The 25,744-nt window shown below is 43.2% G+C and overlaps 1 protein-coding gene across 1 annotated transcript; it reads left to right on the forward strand.

Moving 5' to 3' along the window:
• Positions 1-3,087: 3,087 nt before the first annotated feature.
• Positions 3,088-21,714, forward strand: mfn1a (mitofusin 1a; the record flags this gene model as incomplete). The annotated part of the gene is made up of 17 exons (XM_080543325.1): positions 3,088-3,205; positions 3,846-3,981; positions 4,290-4,452; positions 11,879-12,003; positions 12,243-12,351; positions 12,825-12,932; positions 13,338-13,491; positions 14,327-14,394; positions 15,625-15,746; positions 16,024-16,150; positions 16,704-16,808; positions 17,689-17,791; positions 17,902-18,122; positions 18,699-18,833; positions 19,426-19,622; positions 20,227-20,361; positions 21,654-21,714. The coding sequence occupies 17 exons, from the start codon at positions 3,088-3,090 to the stop codon at positions 21,712-21,714; spliced, it is 2,187 nt and encodes a 728-aa protein (XP_080399451.1).
• Positions 21,715-25,744: the final 4,030 nt, after the last annotated feature.

Below are 25,744 nucleotides of genomic sequence, written 5' to 3' on the forward strand. Positions count from 1 at the left end.
CTTAGATGATAGACATGAAAAGTATAGGAAATACAGTATCTCTCAAATACCATAATGATGTATGTCCTACCACAGTAGTACCATTGCAGCATATCCAGTCATGGGCAACAATGGCACCCTTTTTGCACTTCTGTCAGAACATTGTTGCAATTACAAATCCTTTGTTATTCACATGTTTATTTCTTTTGTTTGCATTGGAGCAACACAAAAAAGCTGAGAAAAAAGCCAAATCTGACAACATTCCACACAGAACTCCAAAAAGTGTGACTGGACAAAATGATTGTCACCTTTTCAAAATTGTAAGAAATAATTGTATTTCAAGCATGTAATGCTCCTTTAATTTGTATTTAAATTCACCTGTGGCAAGTTACAGGTGCGGGCAATATAGAAATCACACTTGCAACCAGTTAAAATGGAAAAAGGTTTGACACTGAGTATGGAGAAAGAAAGAAGAAAGAAGAGCACAGAATTGTCTGAGGATTTGAGAACCAAAATTGTGGAAAAGCATGGACAATCTCAAGGCTACAAGTCCATTTCCATTAATGTTCCTGTGTCCACTGTGCACAACGTCATCAAGAAGTTTACAGCCTGTGGCACTGTAGTTAACCTCCATAGACGTAGACGGAAGAGAAACATTGATGAAAGATTGCAACAGAGGATTGTTCGAATGGTAGACAAAAACCTTGATCAACTGCCAAACTCATTCAAGCACATCGTGACGTTAGAATTATAAGGTTCTATCTAAATTTTTGTCAAAATTGAGTTTTTTTTACATAATCTGATCCATTAGGTGTTTATTAATGCCTGTGTGGTGTTACTTTTAAAATGTTGAAATGTTTTAGTGAGTAATTAATAAAATACAAAGGTTCCATCTCACAAAACATAATGGAATGTAAAAACTTTGACGCTCAAGATCTGAACTACCCTAAACGGAGATAGAACCTTATAAGCTCACGACATGGTACTAAGTGGTAACGCACATCATTGTACTGTTTACAGAAAACAAAATTAGGCTTTGAAAGAAAAAAACACGTCTCTACAGTCAAATATGGTGGCGGTTCACAGATGTTTTGGGGTTGCTTCGCTGCTTCTGGCACCAGATGCCTTGACTGTATGCATGGCATCATGAAATATGAAGACTACCAAAGAATGTTGTGGCGCAATATAGGGCCCAGTGTCAGATAGCTGGGTCTCCGTCAGAGGTCATGGGTCTTCCAGCAGGACAATAACCCAAAACATACTCCAAAAAGCACCCAGAAATGGTTTAAGACAAAGTGTTGGGAGAGTTCTGAAGTGGCCAGCAATGAGTCTAGATCTAAATATCATAGGACACCTGTGGAGTGATTTTAAAACAGCAGTTGAAAGAAGGCACCCTTCAAATGTGAAGCAAATGTGAAGCAACCTGGAGCAGTTGGCAAAAGAAGAGTGGTCCAAAATTCCAGTACAGAGGTGGAAGAAACTCATTCATGGTTGAAAACAGCAGCTGTTTAGCATGTGTTTTCATTCAGAGCGTGTTTCTCCACTATTTGGTTTGAGGTGTACCAACATTCAAATCAGCATAATCTTCTTCAACTATTTTCAGATTTCAATGTATGACACATCATACATGACTTTCATACATGAAAGCTTACAATCTGCACCTTCATAATCTGGAAAAAAATAAAAAATGACCATGCCCTACTTGAGGAGTTCTTAACCAGACCCTGTCACATTTACTTTGTTTGTCAATAGGCCTTCATTGATTTGTCTACTAGACAGACACATACACATACACTTTCTCTTTGCTTCTCTCTGTGTCTCCCTGTCTGTGTGTGTGTGTGTGTGTGTGTGTGTGTGTGACTGCTTATATCCGTTTCACTTTTTTTTTCACCGAGGATGGATGACAGCAGAGACTGAACCCAGAACAATTTATAATGAAGTGAAATAAAACATTATTGATGGCCATTATCGAAGTCAAACTCAATGTACAAAGATGCTGGCAGTAGCAGCTCTGCATTTAAGAACGGTAGTCATTTTTTCCCCGGTGATGTGTGTGTGTGTGTGTGTGTGTGTGTGTGTGTGTGTGTGTGTGTGAGTGTGTGTGTGTGTGTGTGTGTGTGTGTGTGTGTGTGTGTGTGCGTGCGTGTGCGTGTGCGTGTGTGCGTGTGTGTGTGTCAACGGTCTCTGGGGTGATTTCTGCCGCCCTCTGGCAGCCAGATGGAATCATGACAACTGTTCTCATCAACACTTGAATCAACACTTGACCTCTCCCTTGTGGCCTGAAACTGCTGGTGCAGTGTTCTAGCTTTTTCTTCACCACTTTAAAAGTCTCCAGGAGGCCCTGTGGAGGCCTCTTACACAAGATGGATACATTACACCTATTATAAAAGCACACAATTAACAATTACAACCAATTAAAAACATATTTATGTACTACAGCAAAATATTGTATTCATAGTAGCTACTGGAAATAGACAAGAGGTATAACACACAACACTAAACCACCTGCAGTGTGTCCTGGGTAAGAGGATTGGAGCTTCCTGTCTCTGTCTTATCATGCTCTACAGGCAGAGCTCTGGGTAAACACACACGCACACACACACACGCACACACACCAGCTAAAGAGGCTGTGTAATCCTGCGTCCTGACTGACAGCAGGTATTCTCGGCAGGTATTCTGTTTTCAAAGTGTGAGGAGATTGTGTGGTACAGTATGAATAGAATGTAGCTAATACAGAATATGGCAGAAACAGGGGCCTATTATAGACAACATAATGATGAATTAAATTATATTTGGTGAACTAGTGAAATGATATAGTGAGAGAAGTTGGGTGTTGTCAAACCTTGTTTACAGCAATGCTTTTCAACTCATTTGTTGGGAGACCGGCATGTTCACATCCTCTGTGAATTGTTCTCTTGTCGCTGCCTCTTTCCCATTGTCAAGGTGAGTACATATTTGCATTTTGTATGCATATTTATAAGTAATTTTCATGTATTTTGCAAGTACTGTGTGTGTGTGTGTGTGTGTGTGTGTGTGTGTGTGTGTCTGTCTGTCTGTCTGCATCTGTACATGTCTATGAATTTGAATATGTTTCTCAATAAAGTTGAAATGGACCAGTGGGGGGACCCTTCACCCCTCAAGCAATTTGTGGTGGCGAAGATGACAATCAACAGTGTGTTTGATCAGCTGCTGGAGTTTGTGAAAGAGGGGTCAGAGTTCGTAGAGGGTAAGAAAACACAAGAGACATTCAGAGTCTTCTCAGTTGTTGCATGCATGTTCTTTGAAGTTATTGTTAACTATCTGTATTGTTAACTATTTCAATTGTTATAGAGACAAGAAACGAACTCTTCGGGAAGTATAGTTGACCGTGGTTGACCTTTTGTCGCTATAATCTGCATCTAAAAAGTCTTTCACACATACTTCGTTGATTACCTTATAAGTATACACCTGGCCACTGGCGGACTCAGGGGGGGGCAGGGGGGGCGACCGCCTCGCTTAAGTGCCCTTTTGAGTGGCAAAAATGCCCTTTTGAGTGGCGAAAATGAGAGGATGTGCCCTATTGGTGCCCCTCTAATGGTCTAAATTTGACCATGTGCCCCCACCGTTGAAAAAACGTCGCACTTAAGTGCCCTTTTGAGTGGCAAAATTAGAGGATGTGCCCTATTGGCTGCCCTTCCAATGGTCTAAACTTGACCATGTGCACTGATGGGGTCCCATTTTATGCAGTAGGTGCCCTTTTTTTCTTTTCGCCCCTGCCCTTCAAACAGCCTGAGTCCGCCACTGCACCTGGCTACATATGCTTGACCCTGTCATATTTTGGGGGCATTTAGTTCTCATCTCATTAGTGTCTGCATTTGTAATGACAGAGACCCAGCGGAGTGCAGACCTGGAGCAGGTTGCAGTTGCGGAGCAGTGCGTTGAGATCCAGACCTGTGGCAGGAAACTGGCCTCCATTCGGGAGGTGCTGGCTCGCAGACACATGAAGGTGGCTTTTTTTGGCAGGTATTTGAGAGAGACGACAACAAAACAGAGAAACATGTATCTGTTGCAGTGCATTCTGGGGGCTAATGTACAGTATGATTAGAACACATTTGTCAGTACCTCTTTTTTACCGTGTAAAGTAGAAGCAAATAACCATGTAAATATTGAATGACTGCTGATGTTGGTTTACTTTGGTAAAATGTGGTCTTGAGATATCTGTAAAAACTATAATTGATATGACTAGGAGGACATGAGAAACAATAGCACCAGGCCAAGTGTATGAATATGGTTAATGTTCAGAGACCTTTTCCTCCCTCTTCCTCTCACAGGACGAGTAACGGTAAGAGCACGGTGATCAACGCCATGCTGGGAGACCAGGTCCTGCCCAGCGGCATTGGCCACACTACCAACTGCTTCCTGAGGGTAGAGGGCACAGATGGGGATGAGGCTTACCTCACCACGGAGGGCTCCGAGGACAGGAAGAGCATCAAGGTCAGGGGTCAAACTGCAGTATAGGTCCCAAAAAAGCTACATTACAGTATCTACATACAGTGGGGGAAATAAGTATTGAGCACATCAAGATTTTGTCCAGTAAATGTGTTTCCAATGAGCCTATTCAAGTGAAATTTGCACCAGACTTTGGTATTAACTCAAACAATCCAGACAAAATATCTAAACATTTTAGTCCATAGATATGAGTAGCGCTCGGCCACTTACATTTTTTCAAAGTAGCTCTCAGATGAAAAAAGGTTGGAGACCCCTGCTTTATGCTGATACATGCCTGCCATCTAGTGGACATTTAAGGGTACGACCAGGTAGGGGGATATTGCTTGTAACACAATCCTCATTCCTTCTCTCTCTCTAACCTAATCCCATAGTAACCTTCATAATTCAGTTCTAGATATGTATTTTCTTTATGTGGCTAACACAACTCCAATTAAACTGCTTCATAAAGTTAAAGTTAATAAATGTATAGTAATAATCACTTTAATAGTAATTACTTTGTTGTTTAGTATCAGGGAGGGAGGGAGGGAGGGAGAATGGATGACCATCTTTCTTCAGTAGGCATACCATTTCTAGCTCATGTATATTTCTAATGATTCATTATATGTCTTGTACATGATTCTTGTTATGATTCTTGTATATGATTCTTGTATATGATTCTTGTTATGATTACATTTCTATTGGGATATTGCCTCAGGCATAGCTGTAAACATGCTTAGCTACTATATTTGTTGCTGTAATCGCAGTTGCTTCTAGCTATGATATTTAAGATCACTTATCTAGTTACACAATCTTCAGCATAACAAGTTCATAAGATATGAAAAATGCACAAGCAAAAGGAATGCAATCCAAATTATTTTTTATTCACGGTGGACAGCAGCTCCGGCCAAGGCTGTTTGCAGTTGTGAGCGTCCTCTGGAGGACGGGCGCTAGAGACAGGAGAGAGAGTTCATATGAGCTTTACCAGGCCTATAGCTACAGAATAGAATACTTTATTAGTTTAGTTAGTATGTCCTTGGTCTATGTGTTCTATGTGTTGACTTACCTCTGCTGTTTCCATCGTCGTGAAGACGGTTACTGGGGGGACGGAGGCCGTCTGCCTGGATAGCAGCTCAGCAGCCCAAGGCTCTTCAGCATCCTCTGGGAACGCTTCTGTTTCTTTGAAGCTCCGCTCTCCTCACAAGGCGTCGTCTCAGCTGTCACTGGGCTGGCCGCTAGAGAGAGGAGAGAGAGTTCATATGAGCTTCACCAGGCCTTAGCTACAGAATAGAATACTTCATTAGTTTGGTTAGTATGTCCTTGGTCTATGTGTTCTACATGTTGACTTACCTCTGCTGTGTCCATCGTCGTGGGCAACCTCGATGCCCTCCTGTCCTGGGGCTGGAGGCTGGACACCTACCTTGATGTCCTTCTGTCCTTCAGCTGGAGGCTGGACACCAGCCTGGTTGGTCCTCTTGCACTATATCAGTTGTTACAGAAGAAGAATCAATGACAGAACATATCTCTTAAAACCCCAGTATTCCTACAACAACAAAGCATAGCTTGTCTGTTGTTTTACGATAAACTGGTAAGACCTTTACATTACATTTCCTTAATGTGAAATTGTGTGGAATGTGGCTCTCTTATAAATTCACTGTATATTTCTGTTTTACCTTGCGCTTCACCATTGAACAGAATTTCCTGAATTTCCCTTTCTTCTTCTTCTCCCTGGTGGCTTTGACGGTCTCCAGGAGGGTCGCCTTGACCCCGGCCAGGCTCCCCTCAGTCTCTCGCTGGGCAGCGAGGGCCTGGCTCCTCTCCTTCTCCAGGTCGTCACAGACGAGGCTCCTCTTTTCTTGCTCCATATCGTGGAGCTTTTGGAGGAGGCCTTTCTCTCTCTGTCGGCCCTCCTCCACCTCCTCCCTCGCTCTCTCCAACTCCGCCTTTGCCAGAGCGCTGCTGGCCTTCTCCGCCTCCAGCTCAGAGTCCTTGGACTCCAGCTCAGAGTCCTTGGCCTCCACCACGGCCCTGCATTTCTCCTTCTCCTCCTCCAGCTCAGAGTCCTTGTCCTCCAGGGCCTCCCTCTGCAGACTCTTGTTGAGGAGGCTCCTCTTTTCTTGCTCCATATCGTGGAGCTTTTGGAGGCCTTTCTCTCTCTGTCGGCCCTCCTCCACCTCCTCCCTCGCTCTCTCCAACTCCGCCTTTGCCAGAGCGCTGCTGGCCTTCTCCGCCTCCAGCTCAGAGTCCTTGGCCTCCAGCTCAGAGTCCTTGGCCTCCAGCTCAGAGTCCTTGGCCGCGGCCCTCCACTTGGCCTTCACCACGGCCCTCCATTTCTCCTTCTCCTCCTCCAGCTTCCTCTGAGTGCTCCTGCTCATGACTACGATATAAGAAACGGAAGGAAGAGAATATGAAATTACGTATTTTATATTTATATATTATTATTATAGAATGACTTGTCACCTATGAGTTCATGGATGACTGTGAGGCTGTTTGAACTTCAAAAGTGACTGACGTATAGATATTGCGCGACATTGTGATCGAAGCATCAGTTGTAAGTAAGTAAGTAAGTAAGTAAGTAACGTGCCAAGTAAGTAAGTAAGTAAGTAAGTAAGTAAGTAACGTGCCAACGTGCCAAAAATCTGTATCCTTGTTGTATTTCTACCTTCCTAAATGATGGCTAGGACGTCGGGTTATAAAGCAAAAGCTTCTTTATATTAAAAAATCTGTTGGCATACACTTTTGAGCACTTTCAAACAATAAACGAGTTATTGGATGTTCACTTTAATTCTGGACGTTACAATTTGCATTTCTCAAAAACAGTTACAGAGTTACCGATTGTCGATCCAAACAGAATTATATGGTGCCTATCTTTTCCATTCATTTGGAGTTGAAGCATGTACGAGGCTCCTCTTTTCTGGGGGTAGTGGTGGTCTAGTGGATAGTGAGTTGGACTTGTGATCGGAAGGTTGTGAGTTCGAATCCCGCCTGAAGCCACACCACTACTAGTGTGCCCTTGAGTAAGGCACTTAGCCCTCAGTTACTCCAGGGGGAATGTCCCTGTAATTCGTAATTGTAAGTCGCTTTGGATAAAGGCGTCTGCTAAATGGCAAAATTAATTAATTAATTCTAGCTCCATACCGTGGAGCTTTTGGAGGAGGCCTTTCTCTCTCTGTCGGCCCTCCTCCACCTCCTCCCTCGCTCTCTCCAACTCCGCCTTTGCCAGAGCGCTGCTGGCCTTCTCCGCCTCCAGCTCAGAGTCCTTGGCCTCCAGCTCAGAGTCCTTGGCCTCCAGCTCAGAGTCCTTGGCCTCCAGCTCAGAGTCCTTGGCCTCCAGCTCAGAGTCCTTGGCCTCCAGCACGGTCCTCCATTTCTCCTTCACCTCCTCCAGCTTCCTCTGAGCGCTCCTGCGCATGACTACGATATAAGAAACGGAAGGAAGAGAATAAACTAAACTGTCAACTTCTATGACGTCTTGCCGCAAGGCCTTCTGGGACCAATTAAAGTGAATAATTTAACCTAAAAAGTTAAAACACTCTATTAATACAGGCGGGCCGTCAAGCCCGTAGACTTTTACTTGTCAAGGCACATTTTTAAAGCGCAAATCTGTAATTCAAGACTCTCCGGTAATTTACACACAAGACTCACGTTGATCTCTACTCAGCGCACACACACACACACACACACACACACACACACACACACACACACACACACACACACACACCTCCGGGTTGCTCCTCCGGGCTGGCTGCTCTATGGGCCTTGTTGTGGTCCCCGGGGGCCCTGAGGGAGGATGACTTCAGAGACTTCCAAGCAGACTGGACATTGAAGCCATCTTCTCCCTGGCTCTCCTTCTTGTTTTTTGGCATTTCTGCAACTTTCTACAAACAACTGAACAAGGAAGAGAATGTGAAATGACGTATTTTATATTTATATATTATTATTATTATTATTATTATTATTATTATTATTATTATTATTATAGAATGACTTGGAATGAGTTCATGGATCACTGTGAGGCTGTTTGAACTTCAAAAGTGACTGACGTTGACATTGCGCGACATTGTGATTGAAGCATCAGTTGCAGGTGCATGAAAGCTGAACAGTTTACTCGTCACCCAAAGAAACCAAATCTCGCGATGTGTGGGGGTCAGCGGAGCCACGATTAAGGTTGCGTTCGTAATCTCGCTCTGGAAATCTGATCAGAACTCATGGAACGCCTCTTGCCCAATCACATTACTAGGACGTTGAACCCAGAATTTCCGAAACGTAGGTTGGGTCCCAGGGGAAAGCTCATTAATATTCATAAAAGAAGCGCTAACCTGATTGGCCGATGAAACGCCACTCCTCTCATCACCCGTTGTCGTGACAACGCTTGGCTAGTCAGCTAAATTAGCTAGCATACATCAATATACTAACTATACATATTTATAAAAACAATTACTTGTCCTGTATGTAAAAAATAAAAAAAAATAAAAAGAATTGAGAAGAGCAGCGTTTCACTGGCCAATCAGGTAGCGCAGTCAGGTAGCGCAATCTCTCTCAGAGCGAATTTACGAACGCAGCCATTGTGTGTTTCGTTTCCAGATATTTCCAAGGGTTTGTTCGATTATTTCAGCTTTCATGACAACAACAGGTGCAACGTGCCAAAAAGCCATTATCATTGTTGTATTTCTACCTTCCTAAATGACGGCCAGGACGTCGGGTTGTAAAGGGAAAGCTTCTTTATATAAGAATCTCTGTTGGCCAACACTTTTCATCACTTTCAAACAATAAACGAGCTAGACTTCGACACTCAGCGGAGTCAACGCTCGCGCGCACACACACCCGCGCGCAGCCACACACACACGCACACACACACACACACACACACACACACACACACACACACACACACACACACACACACACACACACACACACACACACCCGCGCAGCCACACCCAGACCCCCCCCCCCCACACACACACACACCCAGTCACACACACACACACACACACACACACACACACACACACACACACACACACACACACACACACACACAAGTACGCTAACATCCACAGGCGCTTACCTTGTGATAGCGTGTTGATCCGTGTTGATCCTTCAGTGATACTGACATCAAACTGGCTCAATCGTCTTTTATAAACCCACATTTGTTTGTGACGTTTTTATGTCATCTCGACTGTTGTGATTATGACGTCATCCGTCTGAGTATTGTCTGCAGCCCAGCCTGGTCTCAGGAGCTCCATTTGTTTTACATCTTTAAATCCATTAGGTCTAGGGCCTATAGTATTTGTATGTATTTATTGGTAACAAGAAGATTGCTTGCTATCAAAAACACAAATGATTATATAATCATCATCATCTTTTTCATCGACAACTTTAAAATGTAAAATGTTTAAAGTGTGACAAGACCACTCTGAGATATTGAACATCAATATGATCAAATCAATGGCCTTTGCTTTGAACTTTTTATAAATCCAACAACGTCATATATTTAGACGAGTAACAGGGAGATAAAGAGGTTGCGGTCGTGCTTATTGTTAAACCTGATGAGATGATGATACCCATCATCTTGTAGTGCGGGTAATATGTGTTAATTTTAGGGTAAACTATTTTTCATAAAAGCACGAAACTTTGTACACTTGGTACACTTTCCAAACTTGGAAACTTGGTACAAAAAACGTTTACACTTGTGTCCTGTCTTTACCCTGGGACCGCGGAGATTTGACGTTTTATTGACCCTTTCTTGCCGTGTTTTCACCCGTGGGTTCGAATCCACCTGAGGACACTACTGACCAAAAATATTTTCTTTTTTTAAGTCTTAATCAATTAAATGTTTCATGTAACACAACATGTTTTGATGATGTATAATTCATTTCATTAAAGAAAACATGATATTGATTAGATTCTCCATTGACCAGAACCTCACCTCACCTGACACTATTAAAAAGAGTCTCTGTAATCTTTTGCCTGTGAAGAAGTGTTGAATGTTATCAGCCCTGGAACCAAATCCACCTCTGTACACTTTGTCACTGCCAAACATCTGGTTTAGGAGGAGCTGTATTCACAAGTCTGTCCTCTTCCCTATAGGAGTTTATCTATATGTTACGGTACATGTGGGAAAACTAGGGTTAGGGTTAGGTGCTACGGTTAAGGTTAGGGTTAGGATTAGGGGTAGGGTTAGACATGCCAGCATGTACCAAGTGGACGTAGCACCTAACCCTAACCCTAGTTTTCCCACATGTACCGTATTCCCACATGTACCGTAACACATACACTCCGTTGTCACAGTCTCCAACTCACTCCCCTCTGGCTCAGGATGGTGCTTAACATGAAGACAGGCAATATTGGTAAATACAAATCACTCTTTACTGTCACAGTGAGCATATCATAGCTGGGGGGGCGGGGTAGGGGGATGACGACAACAACAACACTATTTTCATTATATCATAAGCCTCTTAGAGGCACACTGTCATTTTAAGAGGCCATTGTATGTATAAAGTTATGTGTAATAAAGTGGAATGAAACAGGAAAAAAGTATTGAACACACTAACTGAAATTAATTTAATACTTGTAGTGGAGAAGCCGTTGTTTGTAATGACAGCTTCAAGGCGCTTTCTGTATGAAGTGATTAATCGCCCGCAGTATTCAGGTGTGATTTTGTCCATTCATTTTGACAAGCAGTAAAGGAAACTCGCAATTGGTTTCAGAGAAAGAAAATCAACTTGTTAGAATGGCCCAGGCAATCACCTGACTTAAACCCAATTGAACATTTGTGGAAGCATCTGAAGATCCAGATTCACAAGAGGGCCCCTCGCAATCTTCAAGATTTAAATACAATCTGTGTAGAGGAATGGGCCAAAATCACACCTGAATACTGCGGGCGATTAGTTACTTCATACAGAAAGCGCCTTGAAGCTGTCATTACAAACACAGGCTTCTCCACTACAAGTATTAAATTAATTTCAGTTAGTGTGTTCAATACTTTTTTCCTGTTTCATTCCACTTTATTACACATAACTTTATTTACATATGGACTTTAATGTTTAGATTGTTTGTCTGGATTGTTTGAGTTAATACCAACGTCTGGTGCAAATTTCACTTGAATAGGCTCATTGGAAATACATTTACTGGACAAAATATTGATGTGTTCACTACTTATTTCCCCCACTGTGTGTATATACAGTATGATAAACTCTTTCGCTGGATGATGCCTTTCCAATGCCTAGTATAATAGATTATAATAGATTATTTAGATATTTGTGTCATGAAAAGGAAAAACAGGGAAACGATTCTGTCCATGATCATGCCTTGAGCATGAGCATGCTACCTTTTCAATACAGGCAAAGCAATTTCGAAAATCGCCCCCCTGATGTTCTCTCTCTCTCTCTCTCTCTCTCTCTCTCTCTCTACCTCCCTCCTCGTGCAGACAGTGAATCAATTGGCACATGCTCTGCATATGGAGCGCAGTCTAGACTCAGGCTGCCTGGTGAAGGTCTTTTGGCCCAAGTCCAGATGTGCCCTGCTATGTGATGACCTGGTTCTTATGGACAGGTAAACACGTAAACACACACACACACACACACACACACACACACACACACAGACAGACACAGCAGAGATAAGAGAGGGGAGTTACCAAGATGATGACATTTGTCATAAGATATGAATGAATGAATGAATGAATGGTCTTTATTGTCATTTATATAGTACAGGTCTATAATTTGCACGAGAGACAGAACTCTCCTCATGCTGAAATGTTATTGAAATATTCTAATACCACCTTCTTATAGCCCGGGGACAGATATGACTTCTGAGCTCGACAGCTGGATTGACAAGTTCTGTCTGGACGCTGATGTCTTTGTGTTAGTGGGCAATGCAGAGTCCACCCTGATGAACACAGTAAGAAAGTCTCAAAACCTGTCGACTGACACATCATCAACATCATAGAAAACTGTTCTTGTCTTGTCTTACTATAACACCTTGAAGAATACACAACCGGAACAAGTTAGTTAGTGTAGTACTCAGATCACCTATGGCTAATTTTTCATTGAAAAAAAGTCCCTACATTTTGTCTATAACATCTCTAGCCATGTACATACCGTGAGCTTAGAATGATAAGGTTCTATCTCCGTTTAGGGTAGTTCAGAGATATTGAGCGTCAAAGTTTTTACATTCCATTATGTTCTGTGAGATGGAACCTTTGTATTTTATTAATTACTAACAAAAAAATGTCAACATTTTTAAAATAACACCACACAGGAATTAATAAACACCTAATGGATCCGATTATGTAAAAAAACTCAATTTTGACAAAAATGGAGATAGAACCTTATAATTCTAACGTCACGATACGTCATGATTATTTTCCACAGGAGAAGCACTTCTTCCACAAAGTGAGCGAGCGCATATCCAAGCCCAACATCTTCATCCTGAACAACCGGTGGGACGCCTCTGTGTCAGAACCAGAGTACATAGATGATGTGAGTCAAAGACTAAAAGAAACATTATCAAAAACTACATTGAGAATTAGGATCATAGACATTAGGGGTTATACTCGTAGAGTATCCTTGATCCCATGATCCCAGAGCAGTTACTGCATCTGACCATAACAGGAGAGGCTGATGAAGGTAGAAATCAGATGACTGGCACATTGTAATTCATGGAATAGAGTGAGGAATTAGTCTCTTGGAGCCTCATTCCATTCCATTCATTACAATGATCCCATCCTCTGACCAGCCTCGACTGGACCATAACTCTCAGGAGAGAAAGCTTGTAGTTAAATTGGATGGCACAATTCCTACTCTGTGAACACTCTGTGAACAAAACATCAGAATAGGAAGTTAATTTAGAAACAAATGTGAACATGCAAAGTGCTTTTTTTGCAGGTGCGTAAGCAGCACATGGACCGCTGTATCGGTTTCCTGGCAGAGGAGTTGAGGGTGGTGAGTCCGCAGGAGGCAGCCGGGAGGATCTTCTTTGTGTCTGCAAAGGAGACGCTCAGTTACAGGATGCACCATGCCCAGGGCAGGCCAGAGACAGGTAAGGAGGTCACCAAGTTTGCGCAGATCCCAGGAGGGATTTTGGCCCACTCCTCTTTGCTGATCCTCTCCAAACACTTAAGGTTTGGAGGTTGTCACTTGGGAGCTTCAGCTGAGGACAGAAATTCAATGGCGAATGCAAATAGAAGTGGGCTCAGTGGGCACCCCTGGCGACAACGAGAAAAATGCGGCGCGCTTCCCGTTCGTAACTACCGATGCCTTAGGTGATGAGTATAGGCGTTTGATCCATGCAATAAAAGTGGGTCCAAAGCCAAACGCTATCAGACATTCAAATAAATACACCCAGTCCACTCTGTCAAAAGCCTTCTCCGCAGCCAGGGAGATGCATACCACCTAGGAGAATGTATGACATTTAGAAGGTGTTATCGGACGATAATGATTTGAGATTCAGCTTAGTTTTGTAAAGCTCCGGAGTGGGAGAGGCAGAGTATTGATGATCTATGTCAATCGTTGAGTGGAGAAGTTGTTCCTGTTCCTCCCTCCTGTCCCATATCAGACAATAAGAGCGAGACTGTGTGAACAAGTCTCATGGTGCGTTCGCAAACTCGCCCCGCGGATATCCGACCAGTACCCACGGAACGCCTCCCGTCCAATCAAATGACTTGGTCCCTCCATGGCGCCAATCCCAGTGTGCACTTGTTTGTTTTTGTAATTTGTGTGCTGCAGAGAATAATACGCTGTACTGAGAACAAATTCCACCGGCAAGCTCTCAGTTGTTACAAAACCTGTTTTGTGTGACTGTCACCTTACTCTTCCATGTCCAATGTCCGTCAATGGTGTTGATCCCTGTCCTTTGACTGACCTGTGCTGGTCAGATGGTGCGTTAGCTGAAGGATTCCATGAGAGACTGAAGGAGTTCCAGTGTTTCGAGAGGACCTTTCAGGTAGGAAAAAGAGACATAGCATTGATGACCACAGCTACATCATTGTAATGCATGGATTGGAATGGTATCATTACAATTAATGGGGTAGTGGTGGTCTAGTGGATAGTGAGTTGGACTTGTGAACGGAAGGTTGTGAGTTCAAATCCCGCCTGAAGCCACACCACTACTAGTGTGCCCTTGGGTAAGGCACTTAGCCCTCAGTTACTCCAGGGGGAATGTCCCTGTAATTCGTAATTGTAAGTCGCTTTGGATAAAAGCGTCTGCTAAATGGCAAAATTATTAATTATTAATTACAATTAGCCCGTCCTCTGATTTCTGCCTCCACCAGCCTCCACTGTGCTAGACCAATATATGGTCAATAGTCACATGCCTTCAACGAAGAGCTGCACATAGTATTTAACTGGATTACTGAAAACCAACTTGTCCTGAACATATCTAAGAATAAGAACATTGTATTTGGATCAAAATACTCATTAAGCTACAAACCACAGCTACATCTGGTAATGAACAATGCAGCTATTGAGCAAGTACAGGAAACAAAGCTTCTTGGTGTAATTTTAGAGTGTAAATTAATGTGGTCAAGACATATAGACTCACTTGTGCAAAAGATGGGGAAAAACATATCTGTAGTCAAGAGATGTTTTTCTTTATTAACATCACATCTGACTCAACATGTCTTGTAGACCCTAGTGTTATCACAATTAGATTACTGCCCGGTGGTCTGGTCTGGCACTACCAAAACAAATATAGGGAAGCTACAACGGGTTCACGACGGGTTCCAAGCAGCTCGGCTTGCCCCGCAGTGCACAATTTGAGCAAATATATAACGACATGCATGACCGACTCTTCTGGCTTAAAGTCGATGAGAGGTTAAAAGCATCACTTCTTTCATTTGTAAAAAATATTAATGTTCTGTAAACCTCTCTCTGTTTGTATAGGCAGCTTACACTCAGCTCTGATGCACACACATACCCCACCAGACATGCCACCAGTGGTAACTACCACAATTCCAAAAAGTAAAACAAATTCAGAACGTACAGTGCTGTATAGGGCTATGGTTGAATGGAACGCCCTACCAGGTCATATCTTAAAAACCCAGAATAAAATCACTTTCCAATAACAAGTGAAGCAACACAATCCCCTGGAAGTGATGGAAGACTAGCTGATGCAAATGGTGATCCTAATAAATCAAATCAAATCAAACATGCTAACCCATTTATAACATCACAGGAGTTCATCTCACAGTCTGCTGTCAAAACGAAGTTTGAGCAGCACACAGTCCGGGCATGGCAGATCACTGAGGCCATCAAAGCAGTCATGGACGCCATCAACATTGCCTCTGCTGAAAGGAAGTGAGTTTGTAACCTAAGTCTCTTTCCCTCCTTGGATTATGAGTTAGGCCCTGTGACAGACCAGCGCCCTGTCCAGAGGGTATACTCGTACATGTACATCAAGCTGCCTCACGCTTAAGAAATGCAAGATCTTGCCCTATGGGTCATTCTGACATGCAAACATTTGCTCAAGGCTTACCGTACTAATCTTGCATGCAGATATAAAGTAGAGATTTGGAAGATAAAGCAAGGGAACACTTTTCACCTCTTTGCTACAATGACTGTTTGCCCTGTGCAGGATCTTTTCCTTGGAGAAAAGAGAAGAGCAGAGGGACCAGCTGGAGTTTGTCCGAGGCCAACTAAACCGTCTGACTGAGAACGTCCTAGAGAGGATCAAGACTGTTACAGAGGCGGTGGCTGCTAAGGTACGATAGAGCACACCAACACCATAGGAGAACAACCTGGTTGGTATCCTGTGCATTGTTGACACAACTGCCCAGTGATGCCAAAACCATTTGGTCTTTGTGAAAGCAGTGTCAACCCTCATGGCTACCTGAATGCTCAGATCTTAGAGGCTATTCAGAATGCAAAATGAACACTTCGAATGCGCGTTCTCACCGCTCCAAACGACGCAGAGCAAAGCAAACTTTATCCTAAACTCTGTTTCAAGTGAAGCAAATGTTCTAGTGAGAACACCCCCTCAGTTAACTTAAGTTACGTCTGGGGAAGTCAATTACAGTTTTTCTCAATCGCTTTAACACTAACATCGGAACATCTCACACCAATTCTTCATAATGACAAACACATTACTTGCTTATCACTCATTTTGCAGCTCTAGCTTATCACTCTCTTTGCAGCTCAGAGCCAAGAAAACATTCCCCATACCAGCTTTGACTGTTGACAGGTTTAGAGGTGTTCCTAATAAAGTGTTCAGTGAGTGTATTTTACATTATCACTAAACCTCTGCTCTTTCCCCAGGTCTCGGGTGCCATGGCAGAGCAGATTCACAGTCTCCCTGCACTGGTTGATGAGTTCAGCATTGATTTTAATCCAACACCAAATGCATTAACGCTATACAAAGCAGTGAGCTTTTACATTCTCCTACAGTTGACCAACAGATTTAACTCCCTTTGCCCCCTTTCTACCCCGCATCTGTCTTCAGCCAAACATTGAAACTAACAGCAGACACAGAAATAATACTACTACTAATTATAATAATAGATTTTATTTAAAAGCGCCTTTCTCAAACTCAAGGACACTGTACAGAAAAAAAAGAAGAGATGCAGGACAATAGGCAACAAAAACAAACACAACAAACAAAAAGGCAGCTATGGGGGATAATGTTAGTCAGGACCCATGCCATGCTGCACGAAGGCGAGTGAACAGATGCGTCTTGAGTCTGGTCTTGAATGTGTTGAGTGTATCAGAGCATCGGATGGCTGGTGGAAGGCACGGTCGCCAAGTGTTTGTCACCTAGTGAGGGGTATGATGAGGAGATCAGCATCGGAGGATCAGAGACCACATGCAGGGGTGTAGGGTTGGAGTAGGTCAGTTAGGTAGACAGGTGCCTAAATAGAAAGAAAGAGAGAGACAGACAGACAGACAGAGTGCCATTGGGGTCAGGAGAGTGTGTGTGTGTGTGTGTGTGTGTGTATTATCTACATCTGTTAGGGCTTTCACACCGCCAAGGAACCGTTCCGGTTCCCGTTCGCGAACAAATTCTGGAACAGGCTGGCGCGTTCAGACCGAAAATATATTGGTCCGGAGCCTGAAAAGTTGGCAGCGGGAACCAGAAAATACTAGCCATTAATTGGTGATGAGACAATCAGTGATGTACAGATATTCACTACAATATTATTAAATTAGTCTGACTTGTATGAGAGAGTGTGTGGGAGTGTGCTGGATTGCAACTGTATGGTTTTATATTCTGGTAATCTTTTCTTCCTCTTCGCTTTCCCTGCAGATGCTTCTGGTCCATGTTGAAGAGAGAATGAGTGGATCCTTGGCCTTCCGTTGTTCTACAGGGATCATTGGCAGTGTGCAGTCTTCCCAGAATGACATGATAGGTCTATTACTACAGTGCACTAGCTATCTTCCTCTTTATATTTTCCCTATTCTTCTTATCAATGTAATGGTAGATGTTGTGTGATTCTTTCTTTGTTTTAATATCTTCCAGAGAACATTCGGTCTTTGCTGCCAAGTCAGGAGCAGCTCCACATTCACCTACCAAGCAGGAAGTTCGACCTCGCCTACAAACTTAATCTAGCGACACTCTGTGCAGACTTCCAGGAGAATATTGAATTCGAATTCTCTTTCGGCTGGACTGCACTGGTCAATCGTTACCTTGGGTCTTCAAATGCCAAACAAGCCCTGACAGCCATGGACCAGAAATGTCAGGTCAGCCAGCATTTGAACGTTTTACTTTTTATAGGGGCAATCTGGAATTCAAACAACAACAACAAAGCAGTCACCCTTTCACCTTTTGGGGGTAAACAGCAGAGTGATGCGGCTGGAGAAATGTAACCACTCCCAAATTCATACACTGAGTTATGGATGCAAGGACTGAGTCTGACCATGCATGAGATCAAAACCAGCCTGTAAACCTACTCGCTACCAGGTTTGCTCTGAAGGATTGGTTGCATAGCAACCAAGCAGCGAATTATTTGAGCCACATTGATGGAACCGAACGCAAGCTGAAATTAGCGCCCGGATCTGATTTAAACCTGGATCAGATTTAATCGCGCTTCGTGGAATAGGGCCCTGGTGGGGTAAGGCAGTTGAACCAAGCTCATGAGGCATTTATACGTTACTGTATATTCTTCAAGAATGAATGGCTGATATATCTTTAATAATTCATGTTTTAATTATTTAAAAGGCCCAAAATGGATGTCCCAATACCAAATTACCCCAAACATACTATGCCTTGACTGTGATGGAATGTTTCAGTAATTTGTTATTTAAAACCCCTTCTAGACTACCTCCTCTGCCCCACTCAACCCCAATCCTCAAAAGAGTAACCCACAGGATGAGCTGATCTTCTCCATGGCAACAGATCTGGTCTCGCTCACCTCCCGAGCCTCCATGACCGTGCTTGTCATTGGTGGAGTGGTGCGTATACTTTCCCTTCTCTTCAAATCAAGTCTTATTTGTATTTCATATTATGTTATAGTTATGTTACAACACATAGCCAAGTCATCCTGGCCTAAAGCCCATAGGCAAGCCTTTGGTCATATATATTTATTTGTGAATCATTTGAACACACAGGAATGTTGACATTAATCTAGCTCCATAATATTAGATTTCCAGAGACATGTCCAGCGGGTACATCAAGCCGCCTCACGCTCCGGAAACAAGTGATAGGCTACTGCCCAAAGGCATCGGTTCTCAAGGCTACTTACTTATAATATTAGACTATAGTGTAGAGTAGACCTTTGTCGAAAAGACCTATACTGCACTCTAGGCAGATCATTCACAGAGATCATTCAAAGACGAGGTGTGTATACAGTATGCATACAAAGCGCACAGCGGAAAGCTACTGTGTAAACTGCCAAACACACATTTCAAATAGCTATTTCTTTTGTTGGTACCAGTTACAGCTAACTGACACATGTTTTTATGGCTACTGTACATTAAAATGCTAACATGAGTTGATGTACTGCTAAAGCTAACACAGGTGGTCTCCTCCTGCACTGTGAGGCAGGTGTGGCGGTCGGTGGGCTGGAGGCTCATTGCACTCTCCACAATGTTCTACGGCCTATTGTACCTGTATGAGAAGTTTACCTGGACCAATACCACCAGGGAGAGGGTGCTGAAGCAGCAGTTTGTGGAGCATACCACCCACAGATTGAGGGCCATAGTCCCCCTGACCAGTGGCAACTGCAGCCAGCAGGTCTACCAGTGAGTCACATTTTGCTTTTGGTTCTGTACGCAGTACTTTGACAGTTCATGAGCTTAGAATGATAAGGTTCTATCTCCGTTTAGGGCAGTTCAGAGATATTGAGCGTCAAAGTTTTTACATTCCATTATGTTTTGTGAGATGGAACCTTTGTATTTTATTAATTACTAACCCAAAAAATTCAATATTTTAAGAATAACACCACACAGGCATTCATAAACACCTAATGGATCAGATTATGTAAAAAACTAAATTTTGACAAAAATGGAGATAGAACCTTATAATTCTTACGTCACAAGTTAGCTTTTTGTAATTACAGCTGAATGTAGCTAACAACGGACATTTGTGTGTGTCTTATTTCACCCATATTTGACAGAATGTGGAGAAACTCTGTTGTTCTCCCGAAAATGTCCCCTGGCTAGTAGTAGTGCTACCCCAGAACTGCTGTCTGTTTGCTGAGATTGTTGTGGAAAAGAAGCAGAAAAAATTCCCCCAAAAATTATAACATTGTTTTTATTTAGTCGAAGCTGATAGCAGTCAGAAACTGAACACAAAAAGAGATTAGTCTGACTTCATTAGACTCTCATAGTGGATATTCCCATGCAGGGAGTTGATGGGAACCTTTGGCCGTCTCTGTCAGCGGGTGGACCTGAGCGAGGTGCAGCTGGAGGGGCAGATCCGCCGCCTCAGCTCCAGGATCCAGAGATTAGAGAAAGTTCAGCGACGCTCCAAAGCTCTCAGGTAAGAACATTTACATTTTTGGCATTTAGCAGACGCCTTATTCCAAAGCGACTTACAATCAATACATTTGAATACTAAGCATGAGAATCATCAGTCCACCAGTCGTAGCAGGAAGAGTAATCCAGCTCAGGCCCGGGGCCACTGATAGAAGGAAAAACCTTCTCCTATCACCTTCTTCTAAAACCCTTTTTATTTATTTATTTATTTTTAATTTATTTTTATTACTTTGGAGAAACAGAGAAACAGTACAAGGGGGGCAATAGAAGTTATTAGGGACACAGTAGAGGGGAAAGCGGGTGTCTTTAGGAGACGTAGTGCTGAGGGGCAGAAGATGTCTCAGGAGGAGCAGTTAAGGTGTAACCTGAAGAGATGGGTCTTCAGTCTACGACGGAAGATGAGTAGTGACTCTGCAGTTCTGCAGTTCTAAGAAGCACATTTAACCTCACTGTCATATTTTCACTCTGTCAAATAGTGTAGGAGCTAATGAGCATTTTTTGCTTATTTAAAGAATAATAATAATTATAATGTCAAGACATCGCCTATTTTTGTTATAGTTCTGATTTACTGATTTTGATGGACAGCTTGGCCACTGATTGGCAGTTTGGCCACTGATTGCCAACTTGGCCACACCCATTAGTAATTAGGGTGTGGTGCAAACTAACTGGGGGAAGTGGAAAAGGTTTGAGGAACAATGGAGTCCTAGCTTTAGTTGAGAGCAAAACACAGTTTTTGAACCATTCCATCATTTAAGGATCTATTAGCATCTATCATCTATTTTCTCTCTTTCACACACTCAAACACACACTTCAACATACACTTGACATTATTTGTTTATTGCACTGGCCTACAACATTTTGGTAGGATATTTGAGTGTATTATTTTCAAACAATGAGCATCCGCTTGGTTCCTGGGGGGTATTCCATCAACGTCACTAAAGGAAAATCCAGGCTTATTTTGATAAGTCTTGTGAGACAACAAAGGTGCGTTAAAAAAAACTCTTCTATTGCTGGGGCAGTGGCTATGATTTTAAAGTAATTTTTTTCTGAGTGGGGCACAAGAAGGATGGGTGAGAGAGAGGAGGGATGACATGCAGGATATGTCCACGGCTGGAATCAAACCTGGAACACTGCGATTACATGGTCGACGGATTAGTGTGCTACACCACCAAGCGCCCCACAGTGGCTATAATTTTGAAGCGGAATAGCCACAACAAGTAGTATGAGGAATTGGGCCAAATAACTAGATATTAGATAAATATCAGACCAGTGATGCATCATTCTCTTTTTCCACAGACACAGAGCCACATATTTGGAGTCTCAACTGGAAGCTTTCTCTGCCCAGTATCTGCAGTGACAGATAAGGGTACAGTGAAGATACTACCTAACAGTAGAGTTTACCAACAAAATGTACCTCTGGATGTATAATACAGTATACGCCTTTTAGCTATATACACCGTTTAGCTGACACTTTATCTTTACCTCTTTTTTTTTATTTTATTAGTGTGTGTTTTTTTGTGAGTGTTTGTGAATTCTTTTCTTCTCATTTTACCATCCAGAGAGAAGATGACACTAGGGGGAGCATGGAGGCAACACTTACCCTAGTTTACCATCATATTTACCAGTTTACCATCTCAAGTCCTGACTAGTCTAACCTTTTTAACTTTCGACCTGCAATACACTGAACCATCACAAAGCATAGTATTAATTTATTGCCATACAATGAAGGTTGTTTACTTAGCTGTAGACAATTTTTGGCATTTGTGATTTAAACATTTCAAGAATATATCAGTGTGGGCTGTGAAAACAGTATGTTACAGTATGTGACTATGTTGAATTAAACTGTGATATTGTTGTGAAAACCAACAAAAGACAAATGGGATTCAATTGTAACAATTCTTTCATTCCTAAAATATCACTTTGATATTTACTATAAACCTGTGATTATAATTCTTCTTCATAGAAATCCTGTCAAGTGTCAGCTATACATGGGGAACATTTACAAAGGACTCCGCTTTTCCACCTCTGCTGGCCGACTTTGGCGCTGTCGCGCAAGATGTGGACACCCAGGAACTTGAAGTTGGAGACACGCTCCATAGGATCCCATTGATGTAGTGTAGATGGGGGTGTGTTTGCAGCCCCTAGCTTTCCTGTAGTCCACAATGAGCTCCTTGGTCTTCTTGGTGTTAAGGGCCAGGTTGTTGTTGGCACACCAAACTGCCAGGTTTTGGACCTCCTCCCTGTAAGGCGACTTGTAGTTGTTACTTATCAGTAAAACCTGATAACCTGACAAAAAAACCTGATGCCACTGCTACTGGTGGGGCATACCTTGACATTGGTGCAGTGGTGTCTTTCAGAATGTCTAATCCAGTTCAGAATTATCTGAGCATTTCTCACATTCCAGAATAATATTTAGAACTTTGGGTCTCACATTGTGGAAGATTTAAAATCAGGTTTTGCATAGCCCCTGTTAGTGCTATATAGTATTTGGTTAGGAAAGGAAATACCTGATTTTGTGCTGATATGGTAAAGTGAAACACTATCTCTGTACAGTACAGTTGCTTCTGACATTGAAATGGACATTTCTGTGGAAAAACTGTCAGGGTAACAGGATTTAAATCCAAAGAAGTGTTGACATCAAATCGAATTTGACCTATTATCACAGATGTGCACATTTCATTAAAATCCAATTATTACTACTCTGCCTGACAGTGTATGGACAGCTGCCCCTAGTACATACCTGTACATTTAAGCTATGGAAAGATTTCTGATTGGCATAGTTTCAAGCTCTTGCTGAGAGACGTACAGTGCAAGTCTATGATTTGTTCTTGCAATTGAGTTGACCCTCCCTTTTGCCCATTGCTGACCCCTCCCTGTCCCTAGCTCTTTAGCTGTCTAGTTTTAGGTTTTGTAGTTTTAGTTTAGTTTTAGACTATCTTAGACTGTTTTAGACTAGTTTTAGTTTTAGACTATGTAGTTTTAGTTTAGTTTTAGACTATGTAGGCCAGGTTTTGTATTGTATTTGTTTGTGGTGGATGTTGTTGTTGTATGCCTGTGAACAGGTCACACTTGAAAATGAGCCCTTGGGGCTCAATGTGTTTTTACCTGTATAAATAAAGGTTAAATAACAAAGAATAGTCTGCCTCCATAGGTCCAGATGGGGCCTGGATACGCATATGGGTACAGCCTATTGAGCCTCAAACTTTGGGGAAGCCTGAAGAAGAGGATTACGTTAATACAGAGGCTTGTCAACCTGTAGGCTACTTAACATTTATTTCAATTGTCACGTACCTGAAATTGAGTAAATATGCCTCCTTGATTCTTTGTGTTTCCAAGATCACCAGGGAAAGTGATGAAAATATTCAGGTACTGCTTTAGAGCAAGGTATACGCTTCTTATTTCCCAGCATACAGTTGCCATCCCAAGACCTTCTGCATCACCAACACTGTACAAGCATGTCCCACATGCCAAAAAACACTGCTATGCACTGCAGGCAGTCTGAATGAACAGTGGTCAAGGCTTGGCTGTGTTGAGTGTGCTTCCTTAAATTTTGTGGTTCTAGCAGACTACATACTGTGGGTAAACTATCATGAAGCTGTACCTTCTTCTTCTTCTTCGGCGTATGGGTTGTTGTTTACTTGTTTACTCCACCATGCTCGGGGCTGAGGGGCTACTACCCTTTTACCACCCCGAGGCCTGGTTGAGGGGCTACCCTTTTACCACCCCGAGACCTGGCCGAGGGGCTACCCTTTTACCACCCCGAGACCTGGCCGAGGGGCTACCCTTTTACCACCCCGAGGCCTGGTTGAGGGGCTACCCTTTTACCACCCCGAGACCTGGTTGAGGGGCTACCCTTTTACCACCCCGAGACCTGGTTGAGGGGCTACCCTTTTACCACCCCGAGACCTGGTTGAGGGGCTACCCTTTTACCACCCCGAGACCTGGTTGAGGGGCTACCCTTTTACCACCCCGAGACCTGGCCGAGGGGCTACCCTTTTACCACCCCGAGGCCTGGTTGAGGGGCTACCCTTTTACCACCCCGAGACCTGGTTGAGGGGCTACCCTTTTACCACCCCGAGACCTGGTTGAGGGGCTACCCTTTTACCACCCCGAGACCTGGTTGAGGGGCTACCCTTTTACCACCCCGAGACCTGGTTGAGGGGCTACCCTTTTACCACCCCGAGGCCTGGTTGAGGGGCTACCCTTTTACCACCCCGAGACCTGGTTGAGGGGCTACCCTTTTACCACCCCGAGGCCTGGTTGAGGGGCTACCCTTTTACCACCCCGAGGCCTGGTTGAGGGGCTACCCTTTTACCACCCCGAGACCTGGTTGAGGGGCTACCCTTTTACCACCCCGAGGCCTGGTTGAGGGGCTACCCTTTTACCACCCCGAGACCTGGGTGAGGGGCTCACGCGGGCTATATTTCTGGACACCCCTCCAAAAGCCACGTCATCGTCTCGTCATCTAATGCCGACAGCTGTACCTCTCCCACAGATACTCATGAGGGAAGCCCAGTGGATTACTTCTGTCTCTGAAGACCCTTGGGGTTGGTGGTGTAAATGCTCTGTGTCCAATCTGAGCGCCTTCATCCACAGGGTTGTTGAGGAATGGTGTAACTGGTCTTTAGATCAAGCACTGCTTATATCCTAGGCGTATGTCAATTAACCTATGCTCCAATCCCTCTCGACACTGTAACAGAGCAGAGAAGCTCCTCAACGGGTTAGTACAACTACGATGTAGTATGGAGCGCTATAGGAGATATTGTCTGCGTGACGCAATAAGACTGTACAACTCTTCCTCCGGCTGTCTTGATCAAGGTGATCAGTCAGTCTGGGGGATGTTAAATCATACCAGAATGTTCTTGCTGTATATGATTATGTTCTGGGGAATAGTTTCTGCAAACCAAAGAACATGATCTGTGCAGTTGTGTTGTCTAGGTATACTGGCAGCTAAATATGGAAGACTTGTAACCCAAAGGTTGCTCATTCGAATCACGACTTAACCAGTCAAAGACAATACCTGAACTTAACCACTCAAAGTTAATGCCCTAACGGGCACTTAGGTGGCGTAGCGGTTTAAGCGTTGACCATGTAACCGCAGGGTCCCCGGTTCGATTCCGGCCGGGGACATATCCTGCATGTCATCCCTTCTCTCTCTCTCACCCATCCTTCCTGTCTAAATCTCTACTATACTGTATCTGCCAATAAAATGAAAAATATGAGTGGGACTGCCCCACTCAGAAAAAATTACTTTCCAAACGCTGGTATTACGATCCTCCATATCGTATTTCCAGGTCTGCAGAAACTATCCCCCAGAACGTAATAATTTGGAGATATTATGGTAGCATCCATTATATTGGAACATGTGGCAGAGGGCTCAATTTCAA

Source organism: Nansenia antarctica, assembly GCF_963989245.1.
Source record: "Nansenia antarctica genome assembly, chromosome: 12".
Classification (NCBI taxonomy): Eukaryota; Metazoa; Chordata; class Actinopteri; order Argentiniformes; family Microstomatidae; genus Nansenia; species Nansenia antarctica.